The 21,075-nt window shown below is 56.9% G+C and overlaps 3 protein-coding genes across 10 annotated transcripts in view; 2 read left to right on the forward strand and 1 right to left on the reverse strand.

Annotated features, from left to right (window-relative positions):
* The first annotated feature begins 207 nt into the window (after nt 1-207).
* On the forward strand, nt 208-9,701 carry B4GALT2 (beta-1,4-galactosyltransferase 2). 3 transcript variants are annotated; one of them, XM_066376079.1, is made up of 8 exons: nt 208-500; nt 1,414-1,594; nt 2,033-2,388; nt 2,609-2,844; nt 5,746-5,936; nt 6,121-6,243; nt 6,359-6,463; nt 8,597-9,701. In XM_066376079.1, exons 3-8 carry the CDS (start codon nt 2,085-2,087, stop codon nt 8,745-8,747), a joined length of 1,110 nt encoding a protein of 369 aa, XP_066232176.1. In that variant the 5' UTR covers nt 208-500; nt 1,414-1,594; nt 2,033-2,084; the 3' UTR covers nt 8,748-9,701. The 3 variants fall into 3 exon arrangements, with proteins under 3 accessions (XP_066232176.1, XP_066232175.1, XP_066232177.1); XM_066376078.1 differs by lacking the exon at nt 1,414-1,594; XM_066376080.1 differs by lacking the exon at nt 1,414-1,594 and having other exon boundaries at nt 447-580.
* Nucleotides 9,702-9,923: 222 nt separating this feature from the next.
* Nucleotides 9,924-14,169, forward strand: CCDC24 (coiled-coil domain containing 24). 5 transcript variants are annotated; one of them, XM_066376084.1, is made up of 10 exons: nt 9,924-10,029; nt 10,176-10,348; nt 10,575-10,750; nt 10,892-11,008; nt 11,700-11,777; nt 12,717-12,771; nt 13,261-13,330; nt 13,436-13,514; nt 13,652-13,841; nt 14,037-14,169. In XM_066376084.1, exons 2-9 carry the CDS (start codon nt 10,223-10,225, stop codon nt 13,824-13,826), a joined length of 876 nt encoding a protein of 291 aa, XP_066232181.1. In that variant the 5' UTR covers nt 9,924-10,029; nt 10,176-10,222; the 3' UTR covers nt 13,827-13,841; nt 14,037-14,169. The 5 variants fall into 5 exon arrangements, with proteins under 5 accessions (XP_066232181.1, XP_066232180.1, XP_066232182.1 ...); XM_066376083.1 differs by having other exon boundaries at nt 13,652-14,169; XM_066376085.1 differs by having other exon boundaries at nt 11,703-11,777; nt 13,652-14,169.
* SLC6A9 (solute carrier family 6 member 9) overlaps nt 14,129-21,075 on the reverse strand; it is a 36,722-nt gene continuing 29,775 nt past the window's right edge. For both annotated transcript variants that reach the window (XM_066376082.1, XM_066376081.1), the window contains 9 exons: nt 20,327-20,459; nt 19,990-20,124; nt 19,793-19,896; nt 19,169-19,406; nt 18,963-19,097; nt 18,757-18,856; nt 18,567-18,667; nt 15,504-15,674; nt 14,129-15,376 (listed from right to left, as the gene is read on the reverse strand). In XM_066376082.1, coding sequence (XP_066232179.1) covers nt 15,182-15,376; nt 15,504-15,674; nt 18,567-18,667; nt 18,757-18,856; nt 18,963-19,097; nt 19,169-19,406; nt 19,793-19,896; nt 19,990-20,124; nt 20,327-20,459 — 1,312 coding nt within the window. In that variant the 3' untranslated portion in view covers nt 14,129-15,181. The remainder of the gene's footprint in view (nt 15,377-15,503; nt 15,675-18,566; nt 18,668-18,756; nt 18,857-18,962; nt 19,098-19,168; nt 19,407-19,792; nt 19,897-19,989; nt 20,125-20,326; nt 20,460-21,075) is intronic.

The raw sequence follows: 21,075 nt of genomic DNA on the forward strand, positions 1-21,075 counted from the left end.
TCTGACCTGTCCACACCCTCTGCGGTCCAGACCTCTAATCCAACTCCTTGGATGAGCCTGACCGATTTCTGAACGCCCCTCCCGGGCCCTGTGCCACCTCGTCCCCTAGCTCCGCGGCGCTCGGCCGCGGGCGGGTTGGGGGGAGCGTCGGTTGCGCGCCGCGGGTGCGGGCGCGCTGGAGGCGGGTGCGCGCGCGGGCGCGCCGGCCGGGCCTGCCCCTCGGAGGCGCCGTAGCGCGGGAGGGAGGTGGCGACACTGTAGTCCAACAGCCCGCGGGTCCGTGGGTCTGCCCGGCCGCCCGGCCCCGCCCTGCCCCCCGGGGTGGCTCCGCACCATGGCCCGCGGCGGCGGCGGCGGCAGGAGGCGGCCCGGGGGCCGCGGGGACCGCTGACCGGGCGGCGGGAGGCGGCGGGGTTGGGCCATGGGAGACGGAGCTGTCTGCAGCCGCCGGAGCCGGGAAGCCAGCCCCAGCTGGAGCGGCGCTCCCTGCTGAGCGCTGGGTGAGAGGGGGGCGCGCGCGGCACCCAGCACAGGGCCCCGAGATTCCAGACCCGGCCCCGTGATCCCCGCCCAGGACCCGGTGAGAGGCGCTAGCGGCCAGATCCCGGCCTGGCGTTACCCCACCCCACCCCCATCTCTTGGCTTCCCCCGGGCTCCTCTGCCCGCCCCCGGCCGGCCTCCTTTATTGTCCCTGCTCGCTCCGGCCTCGTGGCGCGGGGAGGCGCTCCAGTCACATTTCCCCGTTGCCTCGGCCCCCGCCCCACATCCACTCCCCTAATCCACGCCCCCCCCCCCCAACCCTCAGGCTCCACACCCCCCGGGTGTGTGTTACTCCCCCGTCCCGGGATGCCACGTGTTCAGGCAGCTCAGTCTTCCAGTCTCCCCCAAATGTACCTAACAGTCTGGCGGTCAGCCTGACCCAGAACCTCTGCCCCGATTTGAGGTGGGAATGTTTGCACGTGGGTCCGGGTGTTGTGAGACGCCTGGGAGCTTGTAAGTATGGTTGTGTAAATGCCGGATCAGTGGCTTTGTGAGTGTATAACTCTTGTGTGTTACTGTCATCTGGGTGTGTCTAAGTGCAGGTGACTACAGCTGGGACCAAGAGTGTCTGTGTGGTTGTGTGATACTGTGTGTCTGTGAGTGCGAGTCACCCTACTCCTTGAAGCACTGCTAGAAGTGGCCACAGAAGTGGTGCTGCTGCTCTGTTGGAACCACAGCTGGAGCTGTGGCCCAGGCAAGACCCTCGCCTTCCATGCTGAGTGCTGCACCTCTGTCTCCAGGGCTCAGGCATTCCTTGTTCTGGGAATCAGAACCAACAGTGCTGGGCAGGCTTCAGAGAATTCATCTCAATCCTTGAGGTTTTAGGCGAGGAGTGTCCTGTGCCCGACTCTGTATTTTGACCTCTTGCTCCAGAGGGAAGGGATCCCATAAACATCCTGTTCATATTTGGTCCATCTGGATGCTGAGGGCCACTTCCCAGCCTGGTTCCAGCTGGCCTGGCCTGCTTGTCACTGGGACCTGCTCAACCAAACCACTGCCTACCATGCTCCCGGAAGGACTAAGTGAAGTCATGAGTACAAAGCACTCCTGCATGGTAGGTGCTCAGCAAGTAGTCTCCCTTCCTCAGATCACGAATCCTGGGATGAGGCTCCTGCCCTGTGGAGTGTCTGTTCTCTGGGGCACAGGTACACATGTGGGTCCATAGGTACGTGTGTTTCCATGTTTAGGTATGAACCAGTGTGGTCAGAGGTCTCGTGTCCATGTTCCTGGGAATGTATGTGAGACTGTGCTTGCGTGTGTGTGTCAGTGAGGACGAGGAATGCAAGCATATGTAAGTACTCAGGTGTGTGAAAATGTGTGAGTAGTGAGTTGCCAGGGACTGTGTCTGTATGTCTATTTAGACATAGAATGAGTCCATGAATGTCAGAGAAGATAAGTAGGTAAGTGTGAGCAGTGGGCCAGGAGGTGGGTGGGTAGCCTTGTCCATCTGGTTCTGACCTGCGGGGTTGGTTTCTTTCCTACCCTTGTTCAGGCCGGCAGCCGGATGCCCGGGCCCATTGGGCGGGCCGGAGGCCGCCTGCGGGATGAGCAGACTGCTGGGGGGGACGCTGGAGCGCGTCTGCAAGGCTGTGCTCCTTCTCTGCCTGCTGCACTTTCTCGTGGCCGTCATCCTCTACTTTGACGTCTACGCCCAGCACCTGGCCTTCTTCAGTCGCTTCAGTGCCCGAGGCCTCACCCGTGTCCTTCACCCAGCTGCAAGCGGCAGCACCAACTGCTCCCGGCCCAACGCCACTGCCCCCAGCTCTGGGCTCCCGGAGGCCCCCAGTGTCCGGCCTGGCCCCACGGCTCCCATCCTGCCGCCCTGTCCTGACTCTCCACCTGGTCTTGGTGAGCCTACAGGGTAGGACCTACCTCTAGGGGTGGGCAGAGGACCTAACCATTCTGACTGGGAGAATGGAGTCTTGACCAATGGTGGTGCCAAGGGTGCAGGTGTGTTGTAAGAGGGCTACTCCTCGGGTTCCCTTGCCCACCCCCAGGCTTAGAGAGAGGGCTAGTGTCCCTGGATTCTGATGAAGGCCTGATTCCTGTGCCACCGTCCTGCCTGCAGTGGGCCGACTGCTGATTGAGTTCACCTCACCCATGCCCCTGGAGCGGGTGCAGAGGGAGAATCCAGGTGTGCTCCTGGGTGGCCGCTATACACCGCCTGACTGCACCCCAGCCCAGACGGTGGCAGTCATCATCCCCTTTCGACACCGGGAGCACCACCTACGCTACTGGCTGCACTATCTGCACCCCATTCTGAGGCGACAGCGGCTGCGCTATGGCATCTATGTCATCAACCAGGTGTGCTGTCTCTGACCCCCAGGTTGGGCACTGGCCACCAGAGAGCCTGTGAACACCTGTGGGTGTGGAGCCCATGTGCCTGTTGGTGCATATGTGGGTTTCGGGGAATTCGTGGGTCTTTGCCCACAGTTGTGTGGATAGGTGAATTACCTGTGAGGGTACACAGGTGTCAGTAACACAGGACGCTTTGTGTATGCACGAAGGGGAGTATGTGCATGTGAATGTTGGCGTGCACTCTGGTGGGTATGTGCATGCCCTTAAGGGGTGAGCCTCATTGTTTACCTTTGGTGGGCCCAGCCTAGGGTGAGAGGCCTAGTGTCTGCTGGCTGTGAGCAGATGTTGAGGGCCTGAGGAGAGGAGTAGTTAGCCCCTGAAAGAGGGAGGAAGTCTACCTTAGGACCAAGTACTGGCCCAGGAACTCAAGTCAGTGTGAGCCCTGCCATGGCCTGGCCAGGGCTGGCTGCTGGCGCCCAGAGAGGATCTTACACAGGCCTTCCTTCCCACAGAGAACTCCCAGACTTGGACTTGGGTCCCTGTGGACTCCAGGACGATATTGTGTGACTGGAGTTGGAGCAGGGGCTGTGGGAGCAGTGAGGGGCCTGGTCCAGCCCTGGGCTTGGAAGTGACTATTGAGATGGGTTTTGAGGGATGAACAGGCATCAGCTGGCATGGGGACTGGAGGACCCAGTGAGGGAACTCGTCTCTTGTGTGCAGGAATTGTTGGTTGAGGTAGGGGCTCAAAATGAAGGGTGGGTGACGAAGATGAGGCTGGAAGAGCTGACAGAGGCCAAACCCAGAGGGGTCTGAGGAGGCATATTAAGCACTTGAATTGCAGTCTGAAGTGGGGGGGGGGGCACCATTGTAAGGTTTTAAAGGGGAAGCAGAGTGTATGTTTACTTATAGAAGGATTACTCTGATTGCATATGGAGAATGGGATGGAAAGGAAAGACTAGAGGCAGGGTGGCCAGTGGGAAGAGACGAGGATGTCGAAGAAAGAAATGGTGAACGTGCACGTGAGTTGGGCAATAGTTGTAAGGTTGAAGGGATTGCTGCGCCCTAGGTGGTGGAAAGTGAGGAAAGGGAGACGCCAGGACCGCTTGAGTGCTTCTGTCTTGGCCGCTCGCTGTCTGGATGGCTGGACCTGTGAGCAGGATGGAAACTCAGCAGCTGGACCAGGTCCAGGGAGAGTGTGACTCTGAACTTGTTTCTGCATGTGATGGGTTTGAGTGCCCGGGGAAAGTGTGAGAGGAAGGGTTAGCAGGCAGTTTGACAAATGAGTCGATTTGGGAGTGAGGTCTGAGGTGGAGAGGGAGATCTGGGAGCCACCAGTATGTAGATGGCCCCTAAAACCAACAAGGTCCAGTCTGCCCAGGAGCCTGGGACCTGGGAGGAGAAAGCCGGTGTGTAAGGCATGGGTGGAGAAGGCGGGAGATTGCCACAGAGGCAGCTGAGGTTGGCAGGAAAGGTTTGAGGAGACCCAGGAGAGTGCCATGCTCTAGAGGCCCCGGAATGAGCGTCAGGAAGGAAGCATGGCAAGTGCGTGAGCGCCGCCGGGGGAGTGAGGAAGGATGTGGACGGAGAAGCGTCCAGTGGATTTAGCAACAAGGTGGGCCCGGCGAGAGCCATTTCAGGGCCGTGGTGGGGGCGGAAGCAGATTGCAGTGGGTTGAAGAAGGAATCAGATTTGACAAAATGGAAATAGGCAATTGGAGACAACTCCTTAAAAAAAATCCTCTGCCAACAAGGGATGGCAAAAGGTAGGGCGGTGGCTAGAGGGAAGTGTTTTATTCCAGATGGGGGAGAGTTGAGCATGCTTATGAGCCATGTGGGAGAAACCTGGGGCCCTTGTCTGGTCAGAGAGGTTAGAAGGGAGTTCTGATGAGCCAGGAGATGATGGACAGTGGCTTCAAGGGCTTGTGGGAGAGAAAGTGCAGGGGAAGAATGGAAGAGAGCAGGTGGGGCTGGGCAGTTCAGGGTTCCAGGGCAGCAGCTCCCACTCCTTCAGGCCCAGGCTGGCTTGTGGAGAGGAAGGGCCCACTCAGACACACCCTCTACTGGAGCCTCTCTGGCCCCAGCCTGGAGATTGTAGGTTGGGACTTCAGACTCACTGGACCATGACTGCCTACTGAACCTATGCTTGTCATTTTGCTGGGAGACCAGTGAACCTAGCCTGATTCTGTCCTGGTCTGAGACTCCCCAAGGTGTTGGATACAAATTCAAATGAGCCAGAGGGAACAGGTGGCTGAAGCTTAGTAGCTCAGTCCCCATGGTTTCTGCATCTTAGACACTGGCCACTTGGGGCATTCACTGTCCATCTCACTTTGTGACTGTGTTCAGTAGGGATGCAGTGTGCTCAGGGTTGGGCTGCTCCTCTCCAGGATCCTCAGTGGCACAGAGAAGGCGGCTGGCGGAAAGGACAGGGCTACAGGGCATGTTTGAGTGAATGAATGATTGAAATAGGAGCTCTAAATCACCATTCAAGCGGATACTGGTATACATGAAGCACACAGGAGGGAATGTATAATGATACTGTGGGGGAGGTTTGGTCAGGGAAGCTGTCCAGACGTGAATTTGACAAGCAAAGGAGAGCATTTCAGGCAGGGGGAACTGCTAAGACGAAGGCCAAGGCAAGAAAGTGTCTGGCATGTTCTGGGGCCACTAAGGAATCTAGTATAGTTGGATCTTAGCATCTGAGGGCAGTGGCCAGAGAGGAGGCTACAGCCAGATCACGAAAGGCCTTGGAAGGCCAGGTCCAGGGCAAGGAGCTGGACTTGATCCTAGGCGTCTGCATGAGCCACGCAAGGGTTGGGGGGTAGAAGGCCTATGGGGATGTTCTGGACAGTGGTAAAGTGGCTGGTGCTTGCCAGGCCCAGAGCTGACCTGTCCCCTCCACCAACCCCAGCATGGTGAGGACACATTCAACCGGGCCAAGCTGCTCAACGTGGGCTTCCTAGAGGCGCTGAAGGAGGATGCCGCCTATGACTGCTTCATCTTCAGTGACGTGGACCTGGTCCCCATGGATGACCGCAACTTGTACCGCTGCGGTGACCAGCCCCGTCATTTTGCCATTGCCATGGACAAGTTTGGCTTCCGGTGAGAGTTTCCTTTTCAGCTGGATCCGGAACTTTCCACCCCTGCTGTCCCCACCTTCCCCACCACCCCCAGGCCCTCACTCCCAGCCCCAGTGCCCCCCTGGCCCCTGGCCCCGGGGCATCACTGGTCCTCCCTCGGGAATCCCCTCAGGCCCCTCACTGATGCCCGTCCTCCCACACAATAGGCTGCCCTATGCTGGCTACTTTGGAGGCGTGTCGGGCCTGAGCAAAGCCCAGTTTCTGAGAATCAATGGCTTCCCCAATGAGTACTGGGGCTGGGGTGGTGAGGATGACGACATCTTTAACCGGTGAGTAGAGAAGGAGTGGGTAGTAGCCTGGGTGCAGGAGAGGGTGTGGCGCAGACTGGGCGGTGCTCCTTGCCCTTCCTGGTGCCTGCTCCAGTCCATCTGTCCTCTTCCCTAGTATCTCCCTGACTGGGATGAAGATCTCGCGCCCAGACATCCGCATAGGTCGCTACCGCATGATCAAGCACGACCGGGACAAGCATAACGAGCCCAACCCTCAGAGGTGACCCAGCACCCCTGACCCCAGGGCCCCTAACCCTTTAGTTCCTGGGGTGACCACAAGTGCTGTGGATCCCCAGAGCTGGAGATGCCACAAGAAGTTCATTCTAAGGAGGGAGACAGGCAGTTAACAGCACCAGGTGATCAGGACAAGGTGCTGTCCTGGCGGAGTGATGGTAGGAGGCTTCTTGGAGGATGTGATAGTGAACCTGAGTTTGACAAGTTATTCATTCAGCAGATATTTGCCACACACCTGCCTTGGGCACAGTGCTGTATTCCCCAGGCGAATGGTAGAGGCCGGTTTGGATAAAAGGAAGTAGTATGTGTAGGAGTCTGGAATGTGAACATGCACGGTACATGCTGAGAGTCCGAAACTTGTGGGTATTTAAATTTCTGAGGGCTGAGGCTGACAGTAGAGAGGGCAGGGCTGGGTGTTCAGGGTCTGAAATCCCAGGTTCGGAGTTTCACTTTTGTTCAAGGGCCACAGGGGAGTCATGGAAGGGCTTTAAACTAGGAAGGGGCAAGGTCAGATTTGGGTTTGGAAGGATCACCCTTGGAGCTTAAAGAAGGTGAAGGGCTGGCAGAGCTGCTGGGTGGAGACAGGGAAGCTGCCAGGCCTGAAGGAATCGGTGGGGCCCCGGGGGTATGCTGGCCATGAGGCTGCTAGGTCCCAGCTGGAACAGTAGGGTTGTTGTGCTCTGAACCCAGGGTGTAAGAGTGGGGGCGTGCCGCACTGATGTAGGGTTGATGTTTGGCAGAAGCATGGAGCAGCAGGCCCCCAGCGAGCTGATGAAAAAGCAGTTCAGATAAAAATCATGGTGAGCAGGGATGGGACAAAGACTGGGAGAAGAGGGCTGCAGGGCACTTGAGAGAGTGCTCAGAGAGGGATCTGAGCTGAGCGCAGGACTGGGAGGATCAAAACGGTTGGGATGAGGATGGCAGTGGAGCTCTACTAGACGCACGTACCAGGAGCCTTGGTCCTGTTTCAGGTGTGGCCGTCATCAATTAGTGATATCTGCCCTGGGTAGGAAGTGGCAAAACAGCCAGACATTTTGGCTAAAGGAACTGTGTGGATGGTGGTTCCATCTACCTAGCTGCTTTTCCCTCATATCTAGGCGTCCTGGATTCTTCTTCCCCTCACTCTACATGTCCCAACCATCAGCAAGTCAGCATCATTGCCGTCCTTCTGAACATACCTGAGCCGTTCACTTTTCCCTTTACTACCTCTTCCTTTGCCTGGACTACTGCAGTGACTTACTGGTTTCCCTGCTTCCCCTTGCCTTCTGTAGTTCATGTCCCCTGTCTCTCCTTCCCCTCATACTGGGTTAAAAATCCCTTGGTCTTCTTGCTCACAGAATTAAAAAGACAAAAAACGACTCCTTCTGACTTACAGAGCCCTGCCTATACATGCTGTAACCTCCAAGCCAATCTTACTCTATTTCTTCTCTTGGCCCATTAGGCTCTAGCCACTCAGCTGTGCAAATTTTAATTCCCAGTTAATGTCAGCAGGTGCTCTTGCTTCTGCCTGGAGTGCTCCTCCTCTCCCCACTATCAGCTTGATATCACATACTCACCCCTGCCAAGTCAGTCTTCTTGGTCTCCCTGTCCTATGTCCCTTAGCATTCTGATGTGTTCCTTGCCTGTTACCTGATTCCCCTAGTGGCATAGACTTGGCATTAGAAGAAGGACCTTGCTGTTCCTATTCATGGCTGTGTCCCTGGTTCTTAGAGTAGAGCCTGGGACATGGGGACTGCTCAGTAGATGGTGAGGGAGTGACTAAAGGATGAGAAACAGAAGATGGCACAGAGATGATGGGTTTGGGCAATAAAGATGATACGTCTGACACAGGACACATTGCACTTGAGGTGCCAATGGGATGTTAGATGTCGAGGTCTAAAGCTTAGAAGGAAGGTCTGAGTGAAGGATTTGTGAGGATGTCACAGTTCTGGACTCAAGGGGGTGAGATCTCTGTTTTGAGGACAGATGCAAGAACAAAAGGAACAGGCAGGTGGAGAGTGAAGGGTGGTAGGGAGAACTGAGTTACCACTGGAAGAAGCCAGGATGGCTTGACCCTCAGGCCCAGAGATACTGGGTTTGGTGCTTAGACCTGATTTGAACTCACTTCCATCCTGCCTAGGTTTACCAAGATTCAAAATACGAAGCTGACCATGAAGCGGGACGGCATTGGGTCAGTGCGGTATCAGGTCTTGGAGGTGTCTCGGCAACCACTCTTCACCAATATCACAGTGGACATTGGACGGCCCCCATCATGGCCCCCTCGAGGCTGACACTAAAAGGACAAAGGCTTCCGTGCCAAGGATTGCTAGCCAAAGGACTGACCTACAGCCTGGCTGGCTGCTGCTCTGTGGGGGATCCCCCAGGACTGAGACTGTGGGCTCTTGTTTTCTGAGGGTCTTCAGTAGGCCCCCCCAGCTGCACCTGGAAGTTTCAGAATCTACTTTGGGGGGCTTCCATCCTGAGCAGGCCTCTCAAGTGTGGCCCTCTGGGGTCCACCCTCCTTGTCCCTCCCTCCCCAGCCCAGCCTCCCTAACTGTCAGGGTCGGGCCAGCCCCTGCACTGCCTCACCGAGTGGCCTGGGCTAGGTTACTCCACCTCTCTGTGCCTCAGTTTCCCCTCCCTTGAGTCCCCTAGGGCCTGGAAGAATAGGAGGTATGACTAGGGGGCAGTGCCACTTCCAGGGAGACTTCTCAGACCTGGGGATTCCCCTTGCTCCCAGGGGAGGGGAAACCTTTTTCATTCAACATTATTGGGGGCAAACTCTGATGGCCCCCTGCTGAGGAGCAGCCCCAGGAGGGGACCAGAGGGGGTGCTGTGTTACTGCCTGAGATCTTGGGGTAGGCTTTGCATGGGTGGCAGGTGAGGCTTGGATCAGTCAATCTGGTTCCCACCTCCCTGTCTCAGAGAGAAGGCAGCCCCAGGGCCGGTTCGTGTTTGTATATTGCACAGAAACTTGTGTGGGTGCTTTAGTAAAAAACGTGAATGGAGCAGCCCTTTTGTCTGGGGATGGGCATCTGGGTCCGTGGTTCCAGGCCCTGGGTGTGGGAGGGCGCCTGGCCCAACCTATGGATCCTGCCAGGTCTAGCCCGGGCTGCCCTGCCTCCCCAGGCCCCTCAAAGCGCAGTGCGTACTAGACTTGCGCTAGCTCTAAAGGGGAAAGATTTCCTTCTGCAATGCCTTTGGGCCGCAAGAGGCCACAAAGTAATAAACCCAATGGGCTCAGATTTCTCGGTTCTCCACATGTCCCGAAGCTCAAAGTAGCCAGGGATGAACCCAAGGTATTTGGGGTCAGGACCCTGACTCCAAAACTACATATCAGCTGTGGGTTGTGCTCCCCGCGAGCCGGTTCCACTTTCCAGACCTGGAAAGGGTAGGGGCGGGGCTTAGGGTAGCGGCACAGTTTCCCGGGTGACGGCCGTGCGGAAGAGGCGGGGCTAGGGCTCTGGTCTCCATTGCCCGGCTCCTGGGGTTCGTGACCAGAAACCGTGACCCCCGAAAGTCAACTAGAGCAGGGCAGAAAGAGAGCTCCAGAGACTGGCGGCTCTGGACCGGGTAATTCAATCGTGGGTCCAGGCGGCAGCATAAGGGTGGTGCTTGGAAAAGGCCGGCTAGCGCGACAGCGTAAGGGTGTGACCTGTAAGGTCGGGAAGGGTGGGTGGGCGTGGCCTGGCCCGGGACGACCCGGGTGGGTATCGCAGGTCCCAGCGCGGGGCCGCGTATCCCGGGGCGACGGCGTCGGCAGGCCATGTCTGGGGACACCCCATCGCTTTGGGAACTGGTGGAGGAGCACGTTCCACTCCTGGAGCGGCCCGAAGTGAAGAGGATTCTGGGGCAGACGATGGTGGACCTGAGCCTGGAGCTGCGGGCAGAGGTGGGGCGAGTGGGAACGTGGGCCACACCCCCGCCTGTCCCATGACTCGAGTGATTTCCCCTCCTTCTCCTGGTTCTTGACTCTGCCTGGTAATTTGAGATTCTCTCGGATCTCAGTCTGCCCAGCCCTCTCCTGTTTGACTCCCCTTTTCCCCTCATTCCTCCCAGCCTTTCTCGCTTCCGTCACTTCCCTCCCCAGTCGCAAGGTGTCTTAGCTCTCCTTGCAGGTGGTGATGTTACGGTCACTGCTCCGAGAGGCTCGATCCTCCCAGGTTCCTGGATCCCGCCCCACCTTTGACCCCTCTTCCCTTCTGGCACCGCCGCCCCTGCTAAGGGACCTCCTGCGCCGGGAACTGAGGCAGCTGCTCCAGTGTCTCCGTCAGAAGGCCATCTCTGAGGGCAGGTGGGAGCCTCAGATCTGGGGTTGGGCCTGAACCCCAGAACTCAGATGGGCTAGCCCTGCACCTGACTAGCAGCCAGGATTGCCTTTCCTGTGTTTCCCTGGAAGGAGCCCTTGAATCTCCTTCCTGTGCACCTTCTTCAGGGACCAGACCCAGGCTTGGGCCCAGTATAGCCCCAGGGTCCTGTGCTTTGCCTTGGAGGAGCCCAGGTGTGATTTTCCAAAACAGGAGATATTTCAGATGAGAGCTGATGAACCCAGGTAAAGTGGTCATAGGAGAGGAGAGATCGTCCCTTCTTGGCAGAGGGCTCCAGCTAATTGGTGGACCCCACCTGGCTCCATGCAAGAGCTTCTGGTCTGGGGTGGGACACTTCTACAGCCACTTGTGGTAGGCATGAGCACACAGAGGCCACAGAAGCCCAAAAGACACCTTCCAAGCCTACGGACAGGCAAGGCTTCCCAGAGAAAGTGACTGCTTTGATCTGGGTTTTGGAGTACCAGGAGCAGATGAAAGAGAAAAGAGCTTTTCAGGAAGGGAAGGAAGTACATACATGCAGATATGGGCGGGAGAAAAGGAGGCTGTGTCCAGTAATAACTCATTCCTCAGGCTTACAGAACAGTAGCTAGAGAGGGCTCAGGAATGAATGAGATAAATGAGCAGGGGCATGTTCATAAAAAGTTAACGGCAGCACATATTTTTAATTCTCACACAACCCCTGTGAGGTAGGTGATGTCTCCAGTTTTGCAGATGTGGGAACTAAAGCTCAGAAAGAATCATCAATTTGCCCAAGGGTGTCAGAGCCCATTTGCACACCTACACTCCAAAACTCCCTCTTTGCACTGTTTCATATTGCTTTTGTGAGAAAAGACAAAATCATGTAGAAGTGTCATTTGTGTCCTGAGGCCTCAGGTGGGGCAAGTTAGAGAGAGTGATACTGATTTGATCTCCCAGCAGCCGTCACAGAGACCTCAGTGTCATCAGGGACCAACTGAACATGTCCAGCATTGACCAGGTTGCGGGACATCTGCGGTGAGGCCCCCGGGAGTGTAGTGGGGGTGGAAGCAGGGAGGAAGAGGCGGGATAGATCTTGAAGTACTGGGGCTGTGAGAGAGGAGAGGGGGCAGCGTATCTGGGGCGCAAGGCATCTGTGAGAGTAAGGCTGAGAGGTGGAAAGGGCAGGTTGCTGCAGGGCTGGTGAGGTTGCTGCTAGGACATAGCCAAGTAGGAATGCCAGCAGGGTCTATGGCCTTAGAATTTTTATCTTGAGATGGGGTGAGGGGGAGCCACAGAGGAGTTATAAGCAGGGGAAGGGCTGTGAGGTGAGGAAGGATGAAGACAAGAGGGGTTACAGGCCTAGTGCTGTAGAACAAGAAATAATAGTGCCTGCCTGACCAGGTGGTGGCGCAGTGGATAGAGCATCGGACTGGGATGCAGAGGACCCAGGTTCGAGACCCCGAGGTCGCCAGCTTGAGCGCGGGCTCATCTGGTTTGAGCAAAAAGCTCACCAGCTTGGACCCAAGGTCGCTGGCTCAAGCAAGGGGTTACTTGCCCTGCTATAGCCCCTGGTCAAGGCACATATGAGAGCAATCAATGAACAACTAAGGTGTTGCAATGAAAAAATAATGATTGATGCTTCTCATCTCTCCGTTCCTGTCTGTCTGTCCCTATCTATCCCTTTCTCTGACTCTCTCTCTGTCCCTGTAAAAAAAAAAAAGAAAAGAAAAGAAATAATGGTGCCTGTCGGGGTGGGTGCTGTGAGGTAGGCAAAGAGAGGACACCTTCACCCGGGAAGAGGCTTGCAGGGGCTGGAAGGCTGTGCTGGGCAGCACCTGGGCAGCAGAGGGCAAGGAGGGCTGAGAAAGGAGGCCCTGGAGGGGCTCCGGGTGAGGCTGGAAGTCAGGGCTGTGTGGAGGGTTTAGCTGAGACCCGGTCCTGTGGCACTGGCTGCTGTACTCCCACGTGTCCCAGGGGCCTCCTGGAGGAGGAGTGTCGTACCTTGGAGAGGGAGATCTCCACTCTGCAGGTGAGCTGCTGCCTGGGCCCCTCTTCCCCCCTCCCAGCCTTTCTATGGAGCGTAGACACGGCCACCTCTCACCTGGGATATGAGCCTGTGTACATGTGTATCTGAGTGCGTATGTGCATATAAAGGCTGTGTGAGGCCTGTATCCAGTTCTCATGTGTGCACTTCTTGTGTGTGCGAATCCAGAAGCCCAGCAGTCTGGTTGAACCCCTCAGTCCAAGGTCAGCACTTTTAGATTAACCTGCTAGATTTGCCCCCTGGTCTTTTGCCTTCTTCCCTTCTCTAAATCTGGGTCCAGGCCAGCTACCACCTTGCCAGGCTGGCTTTTCAGGGAGGATAGTGTTTCCCTGGGGGCTGCCCTCCAGTGGTTGGGATGAGGGTACTGGCACAGGCTAGTTCCTGGGCCCTGCCAGGATCTTGGCCTCTGCATCCTGCCCTGCCTTATCCCATCCCGCTGGGAGGTTGGGGCACTGAGCCAAACTCTCCCTACAGCGCTGCCTGGAAGAGGAGTATACAGGGGCACCCCGGCCCTCTGAAGCAACCCTAGAGCCCACCCTGGCAGGTGAGGAACCTGAGCAGGCCCCTGAGTACCTAGCCTCCTCCCCACCCACCCTAGAAATACCCTAGAAGAGCTGGGTGCCATGTCTCAGATACACCTCTCTCCCAGAGCTAAAGAGACAGAAGGCAGCCATGCAACAGGAGCTGCAGGCCCCTCTGAGGCCTCCCTATGTTTCCCTGAGCCACAGGTAAACCAGAACAGATGGACAGCTGGACGGGGTGGGCTAAGGGTCAGGCTATAGCCCTCTCATGGCTACTCCTTATTCAGGCAGCAGCCCTCGAGGTCCTCCAGCCAGGGCCTTAGACCCTTGCCTTGCCTCCGTAGAGCTGCTGGAGCTTGGGCCAGGCCTCTGCAGCGCTGCCAACCTGCTCCTCCTCTGGAACGCAGGCCTCAAGGCCTGGCTGCCGCCTGCCGCTGGGGACGGAAGTTTCGGTGCAGCCCGAGGAATAGGCCAGCTCCCACCTCAATGTCCAGTGAGGTGCCCCAGGCCCCAACCTGACGGGCTAGTCATGAAGTAGGCTTTGGCTCCTGCTGGAACTCGCCCCCCTCTGCTACTGCTACCTCTCAGTTGCCATGGCCCAGCCTGCTTCAGATCTAGTCTTGGATAGGACCCCAGGGCTGTCTGTCTGTTTGACCCTTGCCCCTCCCCTTTGCCAAGTCCTTGGTGTCTGGTCCTGACCATCACAGCCGGTGGCCTTTCTCCTTCCAGGCCTTGATGGTTGTAGACAGTGCAGAGGTCTCATCCCAGCCCCAACTCTTGTCTCTCTGGGGGACCCAGACAAAGCACAGTAGCAGCTCAAAGACTGGAATAGAAATTTCATTAAAATCTATGGACTTCAGAATCCTAGTGGTGCACGGATGGGCAGGGGTGGATGGCGCACCGTTATTGCTACAGAGAATTAGAGGAGGCTCTTCTGGGGCTGTCACTGCACAGAGGGCACAGAGGATAGACAAATGGACACCGTGGGGCCTGGGGCAAAGAGCTCTGGCTCCGAGAGGGGATAGTGCACACGGGCTGGAGCCATTTGGCACGTGAACAGGACAGCCCTATTTGGGAAGACTGGGCCTTAAGCCTGGTAGACGGAGGGCAGGGGTGGGGTGGGGTGGGTAGGGTCCTTTCCCCAGGGTTCTGGGCTCAAACCTCCTGCTGAGCATCACTCCACCCCTGACCCCCAGAAACTAGCGCTTTGGGCAGGCTGCTGAGTCACGGGCCTTGCTGGCAGCCCTGGCAGCCAGGCCTGGAATGAGGCTTGGAAACCCCAGAGCAGCTGAATGAGGTGCAGGCAGGCCTGGAAGACGGATTGGGCCTGAGGCTGGGGGCAAGGGAGTGGCAACCACAGATAAGACAGTTTTTACAAAAATAATTACATAGACAGGGCTGGGTGGCACAGCCTGACAAGTAACACTGCACAGCCCCTTCTCTCCTCACCCTGCCCCCAGGTAGTAAGATCCAAATTTGTCTGGGCAGAGGCTGGGGTCTGCTCTGAGGGCGGAAACACTGGTCAGGAGGCTGGAGGCCCAGGGACAGGTAGGTGGCCTACCCAGAACCTCAGCTCAAGGCAGGGGTGGGGGCATCAGAGGCCACATAAAGCATGGCAGGCCTCCGGGGACCTGGCCTGAGACCCCTTCAAAGTGCTTTGGCCCCCACCCAGCAACCTTGCCTTTACCCTCCCTTGCTCCCCCAGCTTCTGTCTTGGCATCCAAAGGACCTGTAAACACTGGGGACACGAGCACAAATGACTGCACTAGCAGTGGTGGCCAAGGTGACAGCAGCCGCCCTGGTCAGGGCATGGCCTCCCCAGTCTCTGTGATGAGAGCACAGGGTGGGGCTGGGGCACTTTCTGGCAGCTGTGTTCATATCCGGGAGTCCTGCAGACGGCTGGAGCCATTACTGCCCACCATGGGGATCTGGGCCTTGTCCGGGTGCAGTGGCTGGGCCTCAAGCCCGTCTTCAGGAGAGGGCGGAATGGTGGGGGCATAGCGCCCAGTCCGGTGCTCCAGCAGGGCAGGGCCCCAGTCTCTGCTTGGCTTTGTGGCATTTTTCAAACGCTACGGGAGAAGTGGGGTTGGGGGGTGGGCAAGGCATGTCAGAAGGGAGCCCTTAAAAGTCCCATCCATCTGCCCCATCCATCCACCCTCTCCTGGTTCACCTGGCTGCCCTTCCCCCACCCCTCACCTGGAGGAGGGTGTCCCCATCTGTGCGGCAGAGCTGGAACAGGGCGTAGAGAGGAATGCAAATGACGGAGGACAGAGCCATGAGGAAGCCGATGGCCACTGCCCAGCCGGGATACTGGTAGTGGTTATAGGTGATTGGCTGGTACTGGATCACCGTGAAGATGAGAATGAACTGCGGAGAGCAGGGGGTGGGAGTGGGTGTGAGGCCCACCCAGACCCACCGGGGCCTCAGGCCTCCTGTCAGCACCCTTCCCTTCCTCGTCAGTTTCCCAAAATAAAGAGAAGCATTTGGGGGAGGGCAGGGCCCATGTCAATGTTTGGGTAGTGGAAGGAGTGGGTGAAATCGGGGGTCCAAGGTACAGTGGGCAGGGAAGCACCATGGAAGGGGGAGGTCTGGCTTTGCTATAATTCTAAACCAGCCAGGGGAAAATTAAGCTCCTGTCACCTTTGGAAGTCAGTTCTGCTCAAAGACTAGCAATAGTTTTCATCGCCACTGAAGTAAGATAGAATCCTGACCTTCTAGGCTTCTAAAAAAAATTCTTTTTAAAGATTTTATTTATTCAGTTTAGACAGGAGAGAGAGAGAGAGAGAGAGAGAGAAGTGGGGGAGGAGCAGGAAGCATCAACTCCCATATGTACCTTGACCAGGCAAGCCCAGGGTTTTGAACCAACGACCTCAGCATTCCAGGTCTACGCTTTATCCACTGCGCCACCACAGGTCAGAATGGCCTTCTGGGCTTTTACTTCCTCACATTGTGATGGAGCTTATGTTTCTGGCCACATCCCCCTTATCTCAGTGTCTCAGCTTCACCCCGCATTTGCCACCCTTTTCCTAGAGAATCTTCCTCTGGCAGATCCTAGGCAAATGCCACTTCCTTCAAGAAGCCTCTCCAGATTTCCTGTGTCCTCCTCCTGAGAGGCATTTTCCATCTGCGAACCATTTCTTTAATGGTCCCCATAGAGCTGGGAGCTCCTGGGTTGCATGAGCCCTGAGTCTACAGTGCCAGGCACAATCTAATTTGCTGATTTGAACTATCTTGTGCAGAGAGGTAGGAGCTACAGGGGAGAGGGGAGGGCAAAACCCTGCCTGTCTGGCTGTAGGCAGCCTGGGGAGGCTCCAGAGGCTAGAAATGGTGAGTGTCAGGCTTGGGAGGCTCTCAGGAGCCACTTTGGAAAGAGGTGAGATGAGAAATGAAGCCTGGCTGCCGCAGCAACACAAAAACAAATGCTTCGTAAGGTGCATAAATATCTAATCACTGTTTGTACACATGAAACTAATATAATACTGTATGTCAACTGTAATTAAAAAATAAAACTAAAGGAAGCAGAAAGATGACGGGCAGGTGGCTCATGGGCCACTCAGAGGGCCCGGGTGCACGTGCTGCTCAGCGTTGGCCTCTTGAGCCCTGAGCCCTGTCCTAACGTTCAGGCTCTGCCAGCCTTCCCAGTGACGGAATTCTGGAGGTCAAGACCCACATCCATTACAGGGCCCTCCCGGGATGCTGCATCTAGTAGGAGCTTATAATGAACTTGAATGAACTAGATCCTGATCTAGGTGTGGACAAATCCCTTATCTGAGGTGACTAAAGGATGGAGTTTGTCAGAAAGAGCTTCTCAGAAATGTAAAGACGTAAAGGCGCCAGAGGCAACATGACAGCTCAGAAACGTGCCCACAGAGCCTGGAGTCCTCACCTTACGGTTAACTTTAGCCTGCCATCTGTGCACAGAGAGGGCACTGCCTCCTCTGCAGAGATCCTGGACCCAGGCTGGGCTGCTCCTGCGGACCCTGCTTGTGCCACTTCCTTCCTGCCTCCTGCCCTGCCTAGGCTGGAACTCTAGGTCTCCCCCCAGAGCCTCAGGTAGGGCCTGGGCCCCAGCGACCAGCCCCAGAGGGCACAGCGTTTGGCGGCAGTGCCTGCCCTCCTGGCCTCTCACCACTTCCGCTCCTCCTGTTTCAAAGCTGGGCCAGTGGCCAGAGCCGGTGCCTGTGCCAGGCTCAGAGAAAATCCCACACCCCATGTGGTGGAGGCCTCAGCCCTCAGGGACCTATTGTTCAGAAACATGAGCCAAAGTGGAAACCTGATGCTGAGCTCCCGGTGGCACAGAGGAGTTGGTGCGACAGGGGCACGGCTGGATACTGCCCCGCTGCTGGGCTGACCTGTCACTCACAGAGGGCCCTGCCTCTTCTCTGTGGAGTGACCATTACACTATCAAGCCCCTGTGTCCCTTCTTCCCACTCTTTGCATAAAGGAGCGGAATCTAAAGGAAGTAGTAACTCCTTCCTGCGGTGGTTTCTGGTGTGGCACTGGCCCTGCATACGGGCTCCAAATGGGACCGCCTGTTTCAAATAGTGGCACTGCCTCTTAGCTGAATAACATTGTGTCAGTTACTTAAAATCTCTGTGCCTCAATTTCCTCATCTGTAAAGTGGGAATAACAACAATACCTTGGAGAGGCGCAGTACATGAGTTAATATATAAACAGTTCCTGGCCATGGTGGGAGTTCTCACCACCAATTCAGCTCCCAGATGGGTTTCCCAGGTGCTTAATACTGGGGGAAACCCAGACCTCCCCTCCCAAGTCAGCCCACTTCAGTGCCTGAAAGGTTTACAGGTCGCCCCCGCCCCTGGGCTGACACCTGACTCGTACAGCCTGCTTCCGGAACTCTCATGCATTCACACCACGGACCCCGAGCACCTGGAGCACCTCGGCTGGGATGGATTGGAGGCTGATGCTCAGTGAGGCTGCCAGAGGCTGACACCAATATCCATAATAAGGCCCCTCTGGGGATGCCAGGCAGGAACACCGGGAAGGGAGGGTCGACTCTCAGCTGCTGCCGGCCTGCTCTCCCCTTCCAGGCTGGGCACTGTCTTCGGTCAAATTCAGGACTCTATGCTCCCTTCCTAACCCAAGGCTAGGGCCAGGGTGGTGCTGAGTCTCTACATACCTGTCTGACTAGGCAGCTTCCCTTAGACTACCATGGCCAGAGTTGCGGAGCTCTCCTAGGAGCGGAGAACACTTGCCAAGAGACAGCAGGGGAAGGGGGAGGCCCACCCAGGAACTTACGAAGATGATCACTGGAGAGATGAAGCGCCAGCAGATCTGGAAGAAGAAGGGCGGTGGGAATCCCAGCATCATCTGGATGTCCTGAAAGTAGTTCCGGTGCCCTGGAGAGAGGGGCATCAGCGGGCGGGGCAGGACAGCACGGGCCGCCCAAAGCGGGGGCTCGGGAGGCCATGGGAGGTTGGGCACTTACCGTATATGTACATGATGGAGACACACATGATGCAGGAGATGATGACCAAGGAGAAGCTGGCCGCATAGTTGTCCATTAACAGTAGCCAGTAGATGCCTGCCTACGGACCAGCAGGCAGCTGAGTCAGGGGTGCCATGGCTTGGCCCCCAGAGCTGTTACCCCTCATACACTGGCAACTCCAGCCCAGCCTTCCCCTCAGTTCTTACTTGGCTGGTGAGGGGGATGCCCAGCAGGAAGCCAGCCACAGCCACGCCCAAGGTCACATAGGTCTTTTTCTGTAGGATCCATTCATTCCCCACCTCATCCACAATGGCTGTCACCAGGGTCTCCAGGAGGCAGAACTGCAGGATACAGCCATCAGAGCAGGGGCCTGGCCTCTGAGCCTCCCGCCCCCGAGCCCCACGCCTCGTACCTGAGTGCCCAGCCCCAGCAAGATGAGCATGAAGAAGAAGAGCAGGGACCAGAGCGGGGAGATGGGCAGCAGTGTGAGGGCCTCTGGGTAAGCCACGAAGGCCAGGCCAGGGCCGTGGTCTGCCACGCGGGACACGTCCACACCCAGGTGATTGGCCATGAAACCCAGGATGGAGAAGATGACAAAGCCAGCATAGACGCTGGTGGCACAGTTAGTGATGCTGATGATGACACTATCCCTGATGGGGAGGGAAACAGGCCAAGTTCAGGGCATACAGCTCTCCTCTGCCCGACTGGGGTCGGGAGAGGACTCAGAAAAAGAAAAAGCTCTAGGAATCAAGGTGTCCCCAGCGTCTTTTCTGGTCTTCTCTGGACCTTTTTAAGTGGGCCTGAGGCTCTGAGTCGTCACAGATCCCAGAGGCATCACTGACCCACCCCTCTTCTCTGTCCTGCCAAGGTTTTCTCTCCATTCGCCAATGACTTGATCCAGACCTCAAGGCCGTGAGTGGAAGGGAGGGCCCTGGTGGGCCAGGAGGCTGCACTGGACCTGATGGGTCTGGGGGAGCCAGGTCAGGCTGCAGAGAGGGCAGGGGGTGCGGACAGCCCAGTGTCAGGGGAGTCTCACCGGTAGCAGTTGTTGTGGAACTTGTTGTAGGAAGCCATGGTGATGAGGCCTCCCCATGCACAGCCCAGGGAGTAGAAGATCTGGGAGGCAGCGTCCCCCCATACCTGGGAAAGGGAGAGGCCAGCGAGGAGCTGTGGTTAGGGGCAGGCCCCTCTCTGCTCACCATCGTCCCTTCTGGGTTGCCCTCCACATCCCACCTTGGCCTCCAGAATCTTGTCCCACTGTGGGGTCAGGTAGTACATGATGCCTGTGAAGGCTCCTTCCAGGGTCACGCCGCGAACGAACAGGATGGTCAGCACCACATAGGGAAACGTGGCTGTGAAGTACACCACCTGTGCAAGACGGGTCCACTGGACTCCTCTGGGCTCTTCTCGCCCCGGGGCCACCTCCCTGGCCCCAACCACCACTCATTCTCTCCTATGGCCCTTTATTACCCAGCTCTAAACACACACACACACACACACACACACACACACACACACACACACACACCCAGGAAGGGGGGGCAGGACCTTGCCAGGGGAGCGTACTTACTTTCCCTGAAGACTTGACCCCTCGGATCAGGCAGAGGAATACAACCACCCAGGAGACGCCGAGGCAGCCAAGGAGAGGCAGTCTCACCTCCCCGAAGTTCCCAATGTTATCTGACAGCTTCAGCACGTACAGCCTGGGGAAGGGGAGACTCTGTCATTGAGCACAGCCCTAGTGCCCAGAAACAAATTCCCAAGGCCCAGGGCTCAGCCTGGCAGCTCCCTTCTTTTTCACAAGGTACTGGGAGCCCACTCATAGACAAGAGCCACTTTGGGGCCCCAGCTCCCTCTGCCTACTGCACCCATGGAGTCCACTGCTTGCAGCCTCTCCCAGGACCCCCAAAGGCTCCTAGAGGCCACACCTCAGGCCTGGGCCAGACCTCCTCAGCCCCTGGGCTATGGGGGTTCCCTACTCAGGCCTACCCTGAGCACTTGCTTGTGCTTTTCTCCCTTCATGAATGCCTTTTCCTCCAGACTAGACACATCTTATTGGTGTCACCTCCTCCAGGAAGCATTCTGTGAGTTTTTTATCTTTGATGTGCCGAGGGACGCAGCAGAATGCTGAGTAAAGCCTGGAGGCTCTGGAGCACACAGGCTAATTGCTCCCCTACTTTAAGCAGGGCCCTATCTGGTGTCCTGTGCTGTCAGCTTTGCTCTTTCAATCGCTGGGACATCTATGTGTCAGGCCCTGTGCTAGGTTCCAGGCACATAGACCTGGATTAGGTTTTGAGGGCACGCCAGGAGGGGTATCTC

Source organism: Saccopteryx leptura, chromosome 3 (genome assembly GCF_036850995.1).
Source record: "Saccopteryx leptura isolate mSacLep1 chromosome 3, mSacLep1_pri_phased_curated, whole genome shotgun sequence".
Lineage (NCBI taxonomy): Eukaryota > Metazoa > Chordata > Mammalia > Chiroptera > Emballonuridae > Saccopteryx > Saccopteryx leptura.

What these genes read in the sequence shown, in the direction of transcription:
- CCDC24 (XM_066376083.1), top strand. Translation starts at nt 10,223, where the DNA reads ATGTCTGGGGACACCCCATCGCTTTGGGAACTGGTGGAGGAGCACGTT. An exon ending in GCCTGGAGCTGCGGGCAGAG is followed by an intron (nt 10,349 to 10,574) that starts GTGGGGCGAGTG and finishes CTCTCCTTGCAG; the next exon opens with GTGGTGATGTTACGGTCACT. An exon ending in AAGGCCATCTCTGAGGGCAG is followed by an intron (nt 10,751 to 10,891) that starts GTGGGAGCCTCA and finishes CACCTTCTTCAG; the next exon opens with GGACCAGACCCAGGCTTGGG.
- B4GALT2 (XM_066376079.1), top strand. Translation starts at nt 2,085, where the DNA reads ATGAGCAGACTGCTGGGGGGGACGCTGGAGCGCGTCTGCAAGGCTGTG. An exon ending in ATGGACAAGTTTGGCTTCCG is followed by an intron (nt 5,937 to 6,120) that starts GTGAGAGTTTCC and finishes CCCACACAATAG; the next exon opens with GCTGCCCTATGCTGGCTACT. An exon ending in AACGAGCCCAACCCTCAGAG is followed by an intron (nt 6,464 to 8,596) that starts GTGACCCAGCAC and finishes CATCCTGCCTAG; the next exon opens with GTTTACCAAGATTCAAAATA.